This window comes from Triturus cristatus, chromosome 9 (assembly GCF_964204655.1).
Source record: "Triturus cristatus chromosome 9, aTriCri1.1, whole genome shotgun sequence".
Classification (NCBI taxonomy): Eukaryota; Metazoa; Chordata; class Amphibia; order Caudata; family Salamandridae; genus Triturus; species Triturus cristatus.
The window spans coordinates 662,186,186-662,199,556 of record NC_140592.1 but is presented as its reverse complement, the minus strand read 5'-3'; the positions used below and the strand labels follow the sequence as shown (position 1 = coordinate 662,199,556).

Sequence of the window (13,371 nt, the reverse complement as noted above, 5' to 3'; positions counted from 1 at the left end):
GATTGCAATTACCAAAAACATACTTTTAAAATGCATAATAGTTGCCTATGTTAAATGACTCAAATCTGAAGGTAACTTAGTAGTCAGTTATATACTAGTAACACTAGTATATAACTAGTTGTGACTGTAAGATTGATTTACGACAACCCCATACAAGAAAGGATTCACAAGGGGGCATACAACTTCTATAATCTTCAAATATGTGTTTATGAGGCAGTTATTCCATGAAGTAAAACTGACTTAAAGGAAACGACTTATGGGTATTTGATGCCAATAGGGAATAACCCTTTGACAGAACAGACACTGTCATCTGATTGGTAGCTGTACAGATCCAAGTGCTAGATGAGCTGGGGTGAAATTATCCTTTAAAGCATTACAGGGTAACCTTAAGCACATCCCTTTGGAATACTTGAAACACTTACCATGGTCTTTCGGAAGATACGTGAAATAGAAGCCTTCACTTCGAACTTTGTCAGTTACTCGCTCTAAGCACACCTCAACGCAGACCGGTTCACTGATATCAAGATCTTGGTAACTGGGAGTCTTGAAAACAATAGCAATCTGTCGGTGTACATCTGCCTGGGAGAAGTCTGCTTTGGCCTCCCAGGTCTCTTTGTGAAACACCACAGCAATGTCCTCTGAAAAGAAGGAAGAAGAGAAATCATTACTCCAATTCAACAGGCAATTTTTTCTCACCAAGCAAGAGAGTAACAAGGCCGATTACTCGTTTATCAATTCAGCTTTCCAATTCACTGAGAATGCTTCAAGACAGGAACTCTAAAGTTGACCTTGCTATTCAAAAAATAACAGATGCTGTATGCAGTCCTCATATATCATCGACTCCCTTAGCTGGGGTTAAGAAGAGGGTGCTGGTAATTGGAAAGAGGCTTATGCTTAGAACCATTCAGATAACAAATAATTTTACAATTACAAACAGAAGCATGTCTGGGCAGTGGTTACAATAAAGTGCCAAGCAAATTACAGAATGGTTCAAAAGCAGAAGTTGTGGCGCATTGCTAGGCCAATCCTCAGACTATAACAGTAGGGTTTCCATTTGACACGAAGAATCACTCCTGAAGCTATTCTACACATTTTCCTGAAACAAATGGGGTTAAAATCCTAAAAAGGCCTTGTTTTAAACTCCGGTGCATTGTGCCTCAATGTCCTTTCTAAAATTTAAAGCAAAGAAAAATACTGGAGTCTGTATTTACAATAATTGTCAGTAGCATTGCAGACATAGGGGTAGATTCCGATCTTGTTCGGAAAGCATACCGAACGACTCGGTTCAGGAATGCTTTCCGGATGACTCAGATTAGGAGAGTCTGACTAAACAAGTTCGGTGCATCCGTATACATCCATGTACGATTCGGTCAGACTCCCATTGACTTCAATGGGAGCCTGTGTACCGAACATTAACACAGGCTCCAATTTAAGAAAGGGGTGGTTCGGGAAAACCTTGAACCCTGTGGTGGACACCGCATGGTTGGAAAGGGGGGACCCGTGGGTACCCAGAAGGGCCCGATTCGGAGGGCCCCGGGTGAAGGGGAGCCTGCTACGGGCCCCCAAAGGCCAATTCTGGCAGCCTTTTCATTCCGGGCGAACCGATTTGAAAAGCTGTCCGAATCGTTCATCGTACTTGCTCGCTCGGAAGCCATAGAGTCCATAGAGCTGTACGAATCAGCTCGGGAAAGGCTCGATCTCTCCGAATGCATTTCAGAACCGATTTCATCAGCGCTAAGGGTTTGCAGGCATCGTATTTGGTCGTTCAGAATAGGGAACAAATTGTTCAAGAACAAGGGCTCCGGATTCGTTTGGGCAAAGCCGAATCCAATGCAAAGCCCTCCCGAACAAGATCGGAATCGATCCCTAAGTTGTGTTTTATTTTACTACTCCATGAAAATGCAATTTCAATCAAACTGCAAATTGATTGTCATCCAAAATTGTAATGCAATCTTAATAATATCCTAAAAGTGTTGTAATTGCATATATCTATGTAATTCAAGTCTCAACTAATTTATTTGGTCAAGTTAGAATCAGCAAGTAGCACTTAACAAAATCAAATGTAAGCTTTAGAATAAGATAATAAATGCCTCAAACCCATTAATGAATGCTAGTATGTTATTGTTTCTTGCCCGGTGCTTTTTCATGGACCAAAATCTTGAGAAATTGTATATATTTGTACTGCAGTTATTGCTATTATGGTCTGCATATTGTCAGGTGGTTGTCTTGTTCTACTCCTTCCCATCTTGTATCTGCCCTATTTTTCTGCAGGCCATGGCATAAAGATTCTGAACTTATTAAGGGCTGTTTGAAATAGCTAAATTGGAATCTAGTGATCTGGTACAGCTTGCTGCCAATTGTCAGAAATGCTTTGGTGGTCCCATCACACTGATAAAGGGTCCAAAGCCAAGGGGTTTGAGGCTTTTTGAGCTGATGTCCCATTGCTGACCTTCTGTTATGGAAAACTGAGCACCAAGTACACGCTTTCAGCACTTGTCTCTCAGGGTTGCGCTACAAGCACTCAAAGGCTTTTCAGGAGGGCTGTATGAGGGTAGAAACACGGAGCTCACTGATCACATCATAAAATTCACTTATGGATGTCTAGCCCAGTGCTTTACCTCTATGAAAAAGGATAAGTACGTTACCATGCCAATAATAGTAATACAACTCAAATTCATTATGCAGGGAAATACAGGGTGAGTGAAGGTCAGGAAAAAGCAGTTTTTTAAGGATAATTACTGGCTCAGACTCACAGCAGGAAGTACATGCAGATTACTGTCCCCTTTATCTTTGAACCGTAGGTCAATTTATTATTGGTACCAGGTTTCTTAGCAGTGATACATTACGCCTAAAGGTTTAGTTCTAAGCCAATGGTAGCTCTTGGGCAGTGCTCAGTTAACATTTAGCTTTTTACGTGCAACTGGTTCTCAGTGAAAGGTCCTCTCTGGATGCAAAGCAGTTTCCTTTGGGACCAACGGTGAAACCAAAGATGCTATGGATATTCAACGGGGAAGGATGCAATCTCCAGTGGTGTAATTCAGGCTCAAACACAACACCTTCCTTCCCCAAGAGGTGATGAGAACCCATCCACAGTTACTAGTGAGTCCAACAGGGAGCCCTGGCGTGTCAAAGTTGGTGCCAAGACACATCCAAGTTCTCAGAGGCACAGTAGGAGCACGACCGAAGGAGGATAGGCATGCTTCTTTTTGTGAAGTGGTTCCTGGGGTGTTCATTCTGGTTGGGAGTCTCCCCCATCTCTCTGCATGACAAGTAGACTCCTTTCTAAGGCATATCAACAGATCCCCTCCAACAAGCAGTAAAAGACTTTGAGATCTCCTCACCTCTGAGAGATTAGCTGTCAGTGACACTAGCCCTGGATCTCAGGAATGTCTTTGACACTCTACGGAGTATCTCCTTCAGTCAATGAGGAATCCTCAAAACATGTGAAGAAGCTTCAAGCTTTCTCTTCTAGTCCTTCTCCAGACTGAAAGTCTAGAGCTCATCTCTAGTGCCATGCCACAGTTCACTACAGTTTTTCTGTCTCCAATCTACAGCCAGCTATGGTTTGTATTATTAATATTATCACTGAGGAGGGGTAGGAGCTAAGGCTTACTATGGCCATTAAATGCCGGTAGCAGTGCGGGAGCGGGCACTCTAAGATTAGTGCTGCTGCCCAGCGGATCGAAACTGCGACCTAACTTTTAAAATATGTTTGAGATGTTTTAGCATTTTAAAATTGTACTGTATTGAATTTGGTGTGATTAGGAAACTCACCGCGCTACTGCATAATCGTCCTTGAATCGGCCCTGCTCACTTCCTGGTGCTACGCCCACTTGGGGCGCCAATCACTGAGGAGGGGGGAGGAGCTAAGGCTGACCATGGCCATTAAATGCCGGTAGCAGTGCGGAACCGCAGCGGACGTGCCAGCGGCGCGCTGGCGGCGCGCCAAAGGTAAGCCCGTCTGCGGCCATACGGGGCCACTAAGCCTAATTTACAACCTATTCACCAGCTGAACTGAAACTGCTCCACTATGAGAAAATTCCACTCAATCCTCATATTATTGGTGTCTGAACAACCGGACATCCTTTTGTTAACAGAGACCTGTCTATCACAGGATTCCTCCCCTGACATTCTAACTGCACTACCTAGTGACTTCTATATCCTTCAAGCCAACCGCCCTCAGGGGAAGGTGGGGGGAGGAGTAGCAGCCATAAGACACCATAACTTAAAATTCACTGCACTAACTCCTCTTGATCTACCGTCAGTAGACAATCTCTGGATCAAACTAGAATCTGACTCTACCCCCGTGGTTTGTGTATTACTCTATCCCAAGAACATGCCACTGTTCCCACAATCTCTGGGTGAACAGGTAGCCCACCTAATAACAAATCACGCAAAAAGTTTACTGATCGGTGATTTTAATTAATGGGCCAACGACACATCAGGTGGTCCTCATTCTGCTGAATTTACTGATCTACTCAGATGGCTAAATCTCAATCAACAGATGACTGTTGCTACACATATCAAAGGGCACACTCTCGACCAGGTATGGACAGCCAGCCTTGCTATGTCTAACCCAGTGGTTGTTCCTTGCCCATGGTCTGACCATCATCTGATCAAATTTATCATCAAAAATCTCACTAGGGCCAAAACCCCCATTTCTGATGGTGGGGCAGCGAGGAGCTGGAACAACACCGACAAAAGTTAATTCCTCAAGACAGTGACCAACATAGTCCCGCCCGCCCAATCATCTATTAACCGCAGTGAGGAAAACTTAACAGCTTGGCTACTAGCAGCAAGTAACAAACATACACCCCTTAGGAAAATACATCGAGCCCGCTGCCACGAGGCAGAGTGATGGTTTTCCTCCGACCTAAAAACCTTAAAACTAGTCCTTCGGCAATCCGAAAGGAGGTGGAGAACTAAATACCTACCTGAGGAAAAATGCATCTACTTAGCTGCGTTAAAAGACTACAAAAAAGCTATTCTGACCACAAAAAACGCATATCTCTCTTCCAAAATTGTGACCTCCACAAATCGGTCCAATCACCCAGGGACTGCTGCCCCCCAAAATCTTAAGGGAAGCCTTCTCTGCTCTCGCTGGCCCAGCCCTGTCCCTCCTGAATGATTCACTGTCCCAAGGCTATGTTCCCGATAGCTTCAAGGAGGCCATTGTCATTCCCCTCTTGAAGAAGCCAGGGGCTGACCCGAACTCTGAAGAATTACCGCACTATCTCCTTGTTGCCTTACATGTCCAGGGTACTTGAAGCTCATGTGGCCAGATGTCTGTCTGCCTTTCTGGATCAGTCTGAATATCTTGACCCCCATCAAGCAGGGTGTCGTCCAGCACATTCCACAGAGTCGGTCATACTGACAGTACTGGACACTCTTCGGAAGAAGGCTGATAGGGGCTCTCCGCAGGCCCTGGTGCTGCTGGATCTCTCTGCAGCATTCAACACGGTCGATCACAACATACTGGTCGACTGTGTCGGATGCTCAGGAATCCAGGGTTCAGCTCTCAAATGGATCTGCTCCTTTCTAGGAAACCGATCTCAAGCGGTCCGCATAGGTCAGTTCACAGCCCCCAAGATGAGGACCATTTGCGGTGTCCCGCAGGGTTCCTCACTTTCCCCTCATCTGTTTACCTATACCACCTCCCTCTGATCTGCGTCCTGAAAGAAAAGAAAGTGTGCACCTTCAACTATGCGGACGACTTTCAACTCATGTTTTTCATCAGCAACTCCCCTGAATCTATTCACGAATTTCAGACTACTATACTACTCAGCCACGACTGGATGAATAGCAATCAGTTGAAACTTAACCCAGACAAGATGGATGTGATCCTAACGGGGGGATCACTGAACCCTTGGAGTCCTCTCTTTTGGCCAAAGGAATTAGGACAGCCTCCCGCCCCGTCCTCCTCTGCCAAAAGTCTGGATGTAACAATTAACAGCGATCTTACAATGACCCAAATTGGCTCTGTGATCTCAACGTGCTTCTTCCAGTTGAGAAAAGTACGAAAAATCAGTAGATTCCTCACACAGGAAGCTAAAATACAGGTAGTCTTAGCTATGGTAATCTCCCACATAAACTACGCCGATTCTCCATACTTTGGCATCCAAGCCTACCTAATCTATCAACTACAATTGGTACAGAACCAGGCAGCAAGACTGATTTTTCCACAAAACAGGCATCAACATGCCACGCCCCTTATGAGGAAGCTGCACTGGTTCCCTATAACTCAGAGACACGCCTTCAAGGTGGGATGTCTCATCTTTAAATCCCTGAATGGCAGGAGCCCTAGATTTGTTGACAGTCTCATTCAAAGGTACAATCCTACGTGCAACCTGCGATCTGCTCACATGCATCTTTTATCTACTCCCCCATTTAAACTGAAGCGCTTCGGTGGAATTAGGTTCATCGTACTAGGCCCCAGATACTGGAACTCCCTGCCTCTCGAAATTATATCCTGTACAGATCTTATGAACTTTAGGAGGCTCCTCAAGACATGGCTGTTTAGACAGGCATATGAGTAAAGTCCCAGGGCTCGGCACCCCTCTTAGAGCAGCGCCATGAAACCAATTTGGTGTACGTGCGCTTTATAAGCAATATTTAACATAACAGAACATATTTTGTACACTCCTTCAGCTTTCTACAGTTGCTTGTGTCTAGTGCCTTGCCAAAGCCTACACAAGTTTGCTGGTCACTTTTTCTATTGCTTTTTGTAATTATACCTTGCCTCTCCTGGTCTTTGCTTTCCTCTGGATATTTGCATTCAGGAAGCAGTCTATTAACAGAGCCAGTTCTATGGACATGCAAAGTAGGAAAGCCCTTGTATAGCAAGGGAACGTGGAACTATGGGAGTCTGTGTACACCCTGTTCGATCATACTTTTTTCGGACCGGTCCTGGATTTTATCCCAATGTCCAAGTCCACTTGAGATACTCCATGTTCTAATGACATACAATTAGTCCAGCACTGGGCTCTGCTGATCCACAGGAGCCAGCAATATGTAAAACCATTTAAGTTAGGGGCATGGGCCTCTTTACATGTACTACTGGTGGGATGTAGGTCTAGCCCCTCCAAAAACGTGGATCTTTATTTTTCCAAAACTTGTGGTGTCTGGAGTGGATTGAAGTGGAGTGTGTTTACTTTAATTCACGTTGCACAGCAGCCCACACTGCTGTGTAACATATTTACAAAACAATAACAAAGCCAAATAGTTCTGTGAGAGCTATTTGGTTTTGTTAATCTTAGTGTGGAGAGCATCAACACACGTGGTGGAGGGGTAGGATCACCAACAATGGACAGTGGGAAGGGGGGTGTTGGGTTGGGGTGCTGGGGAATGCTAGATGATGGTGCAGGACGCGGGTGGGACATGAACTGCAGACATGCACTCTACAAGAGTACATGTTCAAAAAAACATTTTAAAACATGCGGGAGCCTGCTGCCAGTGAAAGGACACTGGCTGCGGACGGGAAACAGTAGTTGGTCCATGCTCCACAGCAAGGAGTAAAACTTGAAGCCAAAGAAGAAGCAAGAAGCTCAGGAAACCACTGACCAACAAAAAGCTAGGAAACAAAAGCAATGTGCAACCCCACCAATGGTAAGGGTAAGGCTCTAAGCCTCTTTTAAGCTTTTTTTTTTATTTACAAGAGGTTTCGCAAGGACAGTGGATGCGCTGCATGCACTGTGCAGGAGAAACCTAAAAATGTAACTGAATGCCTTTGTGGTAGAGGGCTGTTTGAATTCTGCATGCACCGCAAACAATTCGTTAGTGATATTACCTAGGTCATTGCAAACAGAGAGCAGGCATGTACAAAAACAAGCATTGGAAGAGTCAATTAGTCTGGCATTGACTGGTAAGATGGCAACTTTCTTTTTTGATTGCAAACATACGTCACAAAAATTAAAAAAGAGAACAGAAAACAAGTTGCCTAAAGGTGGCAGACACATGCTTGTAATAAAAAATGACATGAAAAAAATAACCACTGCATATAATTTTAGCAGTACAGTAAGGGTGCTTCCTAGCAGGTAAGTGTAGAGAATTTGTTTGAACACTCTTTTTATTTTTAATGCAACTCCCATAAAAATATAATTCTTATTGTTCTATACAAATGGTAATATTAGATTTGAATTTCTGTAACCAGAAAACAGAGTTTCAACACACACATACATGACTAAAACAAAAAAACAATAATGAATAGAAAGGAAAAAACCACCAGGCAAGTACTGGCCCAGAAGCTCTGGCACTGAAGTTCATTTCTTTTTAGGCAGATGAGCACAGATGATAAGGCAAAATGTGGTCAATCGTAAGGCAAGAGAACAAATGGTTGAAGCAGGATTTTGCTCCATGAAGTATGCTGTGGTGGTCAGAAGCAAAATGCGAATGGCATTTGAACAGGCCAATTTATGAAAAGGACTGCGCAAAAGCCAGTTATGTGTGTATACATATGTATTTTTTATTCATGAATTTTCTGATTACAGGAAGCTTGTGAAGCAGCAAGAGCTGTCTCTAGGTCAGAAACCAAATGGAAATCCAGGAAAATTGCAGTACTGGATCACTGAAACAGAAGTAGGTTCAACCCCATGCAAAGCACTGGAAAAAGGCTGCTGGTGCAGGTGTAAAACTGGACAGGGCAAGAGAACGTGACCACGAATGAAGCCTCATGGGATAAAAAGCACTTTTTAGTCATTCAAGTAGATGGCAGGTTATGCACTGATTGGGAACAAGAGTGATTCAAGATGTAAGAATAGGTAAAACCATATTGCAATCTCACAGGATGACATTTTTGACTTGCAAAAATGTAAAATCCCACAATACATCTCCGACTTGCCTAATTTCTAACATTAAAGGTTCCTAACTATTTCTGTAGATATCAAAGGCTAAAAAATATGACAATCACAATGTAGCAGCACCAATAAGGACTCTATTGCAAGTAAGCAAAATAGACCGTCCTGCTCCACGGTTTAGTACTTAAATATAGCCATATATGGAATACATAACACTCCTCACACTCATGGGCTCCTGTGCTATTGCACCTGCTGTACGATTGACAGCTACGTCTCTGCATACACAAGTCATGGTGTAGAACTGAGCTGTCTACCTTTAACAAAAGGAGGGCATTTCATTAAGCAGAAAGTTAGAAAATAAACTAGTGTTTCCAGAGCCCGCTGACAAAGTGAGCCATGTCCTCAAATGCCATCGTCTAGAAGAATGTTTTCTAGTCGGCTACTGGATGGCATGCTTTTCTTCTGAGAGATCTAGGTGTTACAGCTGAGTGTCAGGCACCTGAATCTTAAACTAATCAGATGAGAATACAAAGATTGGGAGAGAAGCCTCAACTAACCTGGGCCAACCATAGAGATTTCTGTGTGAACAAATTGTCATCACAATGCAAGCCGGTCAAAAGAGGAGTCAATGACATTTCAAATCGTCCTTCTTGCTCTGATGTTATGCTGGAGTATTGACATTAGAAGTGTTAAATAAAGACATTCGCATGATTAAGACGGAATGAGACATCAACAGAGGCCTCATATTTTCTAATTTACGATGTGAAAGAGGGCATTTGTAATGTATACAAACGGCTGAAAATACCACTGCATAATGGAAATACCACTTATGTGCCACAATAGGTAAGCAGTTGAGCATGAGTAATTCCAAGTTCGGTAAGCCCAGTAAGGCCCAACTATAAATGGTCCGGTGCTCCTGCAGCCAGTAGGCAAGGAAAGACCAGGCCTGAATTTACAGGTCAGTGAAATCACATGATAATCAGGCTGAAGAAGCAGCCGGGGCTCGGCCCAGGCCTCTTCCGAGCCACTGGAGGGAGCACATAACATCCACTCTGCCATGCATAGCCACCTACATTCTGCTCATCTTTAATCGTGGCTATAGAGTCCTATGGAATGTAAAGTGCCACACAGGATTGGTGATTGACAGCTTGCATATGCACATTAGACATTTCAGAACGATGATCTAAGAGACACTCGATTTCTCTGAGAGCCAGGAAGGTAGGGTTAAATACAATTATTTTAATTTACTTAAGTTTCTTATATTGCGCATTTCTATCTTCAGGGTGTCAGAGCGCTTTACAAACAAGCAAGTGACCCGGTGGAGTCCAGGGTGTACACACAACTGTAAGAAGTGAATAGCAGATGGTTATCGACAACAAGGATTCTTGAGCAAGAGACAGCCTATGGATGGAGGGGAACATTTGGTAGAATGTAAAAGAGCGGGTCGTCTGAAGTGAAAGGTTTTTAGTTTTTTCAGGAAAGCTGTCCGACTGTCATCTCATCTAACCCATTTCACGGAGAAGTTCGAAAATGTGGGGGCTGCACCAGAGAAGGATTGTTATGAAGCCTGGTAGGATTTACATTTCTTGCTTTCAAAGCGGAAGGCTTTCTCGCTCCTCATACATCTTTCTCCACTGGGTAGGTGGAGCAAGGAGAAACTCTAGGTTTGTTGCCCTTGTTTCAAAGCTTTGAAGGTCAAACAGGCACCTTCATAAATAATCCATTTCTCCATCAGGATGCAAAGGAGGTCCCTCGAAATAAATGGAGATAATGTATCCAGCTGTTCTAGTGTTTGGAGGTAGGGAAGCAGTTGAATGAAGAAGGGCTTTCAGAGGTGCCAGCTGGATTATTAAAGCTCCTTTGAGTAAGGCATTACCACAAACAATTTTTTGATATGCCAAAGGCTTGGATTATGGAGCGAAAGTCGGACTGACTGAGGGCAGTCTGAGGCATTTTAGGGAGAATAGAGCTGCCTGATCTGATTTGGTGATGTGGTCGATATGAACGTTTTTGGAGAGAGTGTAGTCAGTCCATAAACCCATAGGCTTACCCCCTTGATTTTATATGGGTGTAAAGCCCTCAACTTCGAGTTCAGTTAATTAGTTGATGTCAATTTTAGGCGGTGATTCTCTGCCAGAATTCCGAATGAATTCCGTCTTCTCTGGGTTTAGTTTCAAAAAATGTAATAACATTCATTTTTTAAGTTTAGTTAGGGAATTTTTTTAGAGTGATGTTCAAACTGGTGATTTTTATATAGTGTGTATCATCTGCATATTTATCTAACACCCAGGAGTCCTTCATCAAAGCCCCTAGTAGATCCATATACTAGTAGAAGAGCGTGGGGGACAAGAATAAAGGTTTGTGGTGCTTCATTGGGACTGGTGGATTTCAGAGGACAACTAGCCAATTTTCACCAACCATTTTTTTAGGTGCACGCAAACCTTCGTAGAACATCTTCCACTAAATCCATGCAAGATACCAGGATCTCGGTTTAGCCACAGGCTGCCATTAAGTTGAGATGGACTAGAGGACAGGCGTCTCCATTGTCAAACATTAGGGATGGCCTATGATTTTGAAGTCGAAGATGTCTCCGCTGCATCCTTTATGGAGCCGGACTGGGAGCTTTGCAACAGGTTTTCTTCTTTTATGTATGCATTGAGCTGGTTTGTTACACATCTTACAATCACTCTGCCCAACGAGGGAAGATGGGTCACTGGTCTATAACCAGCTCATGATTTCAGGGCTACTCACATATTTTTTTATTAGAGGTGAAAAATGTCTCACTGTCAAAGCGTCTGGGAATTTTCCTTCAGAGAGTGAGAAACTGACAATGGAACACCAAATTTAGGAGGAGACCTTCATCATTTGGATGAGCATTGCAGCTATATGGCCGCCAGCACAGTTTTTAATGTGTACTTCAGTTATTGGTGTAAAATGAGACCATGTGTTCTCTGAGAAGGAATTACGAACTATTTCTTGTTCAGGTGTGGTTCCGAATTCAGCTATTTGCATGTAGTACATAATTGGTCAGCGAAACGTTTCACAGATCTGCTACAATTTTCAACTGAATTTTCTAGAAAGGAAGAAGCAAAGGGTGTCATTTGTTTCTTTTCAATTGTGTAAAGTACGTTTAGTTTCTCTAGAGAACTGTGGATCTTTTGTTGTAGGAACAAAGATTGTGTATAAACAAGGTACTATTGTTGCTTCTCCCTTCTTCAGTTATGTGAAACTTCTTGGGTCTAAAGTTTTCCTTCAGTTGCATTTAAGTTTCATGCGTTTCGATCTTTGATGGCGTCAAGTGTCTGAGAACCACATATTTGTCCGATTTGCATTGATAATTCACTGTCTAAAGGGAACAAAGGTTTCAGAAATCCTTTGCACAGGATGACCAGACCAACAGGCATACAATGCCAATTGGCCACATACACACGCACCCCCACACACACAGTCACTAAAGAGAATTAAATGTAATGTTTACACACACAGTATCATCTATGTTAACTAAATTGATTTTTGATTGAAGCCGCTAATTCTGTACTGGAACATATGAGCATGTGCCTCCCACTTGTGTTCAGTCAACCCCCTCTGAAAACCGTTACAGGGACTAAATTTACTGAAATCTGCCAGGACAGATAGTGAAAATCAAAGACTTCCCCAGAATATCCCAGACACTCGGTCACCTTACCTCGACACGGTGCTGTTAAATTGATCAAACATTTTATTGACATCCGATATTTGTGTGCTGTGTATGAAAGATCAGTCGATGGCTGATTCAAGAGTCTCAGAGGTGATTTATTTGAACGATCTTCTGTGTTCTGTTTTCATCTGCTTATTTGTGATGTAAGTTTGAGATAATATTTCAGACAAGATGACAGTGTGGCCAGGCCGGTCAAAGTGTATGGGAACTGTACAATTAATTTTTTTTTTTTTTTTTAAATAATTCAGTCCAGGATTTTTTCATTTATTGTGGGTAGGAAGAGCACAGAGTTGGTTCAGGTTGGTGCTACAGAGGCAGTCATAGAACTGTTTGAAGAAGTGTTCCTTCTCTTTTCCCAGAAGATGTTGAAATCTCCCATGTAAAGGCGGGGTGATATATTTGTTTATTTCAGTGATGATTTTTGTGACGCTTCGGAGGTCAGTAAATGGTATGGATGTACAACGTTTCATTTAATGAGATTCTTATGACAGTTTTAAGAACTTCAAAAGAGTCAAATGAAGATATTGATATTTTTTGGTGGATAAAAAAATGCCAATAGATGACATCAGTCCCCCCTCCAGCTGTGTAACTTCCACCTTCCCAGATGAATATGTATTCGGAAAGGAAGAGTAAATCCAGGATTACCTGAGAGCTTGAACTTGGTCAGGATTCGTGAGGAATGACGGATCAGTGTTGAGTTGGGTAATGCTATCCACACTGTCAGAGAGGTGAGCACTTCAAGACATGCAATAGGGAACACTGTTCACATCAGAGGACTTATCATTGATCTTGTGGCAGTTTGGCATCAGTGAGACAGATTTTAGTCTGGTGAGTTCATATTGATATTTTAAGACTGTCTTCTTTACTGATGGGGATCCTAGA

The 13,371-nt window shown here is 43.0% G+C and overlaps 1 protein-coding gene across 14 annotated transcripts in view; it reads right to left on the bottom strand.

Moving 5' to 3' along the window:
• Positions 1–13,371, bottom strand: part of RELB (RELB proto-oncogene, NF-kB subunit) — a 621,320-nt gene that overhangs the window by 162,016 nt on the left and 445,933 nt on the right. For all 14 annotated transcript variants that reach the window (XM_085625727.1, XM_085625725.1, XM_085625732.1 and 11 more), the window contains one exon: positions 423–638. In XM_085625727.1, coding sequence (XP_085481853.1) covers positions 423–638 — 216 coding nt within the window. The remainder of the gene's footprint in view (positions 1–422; positions 639–13,371) is intronic.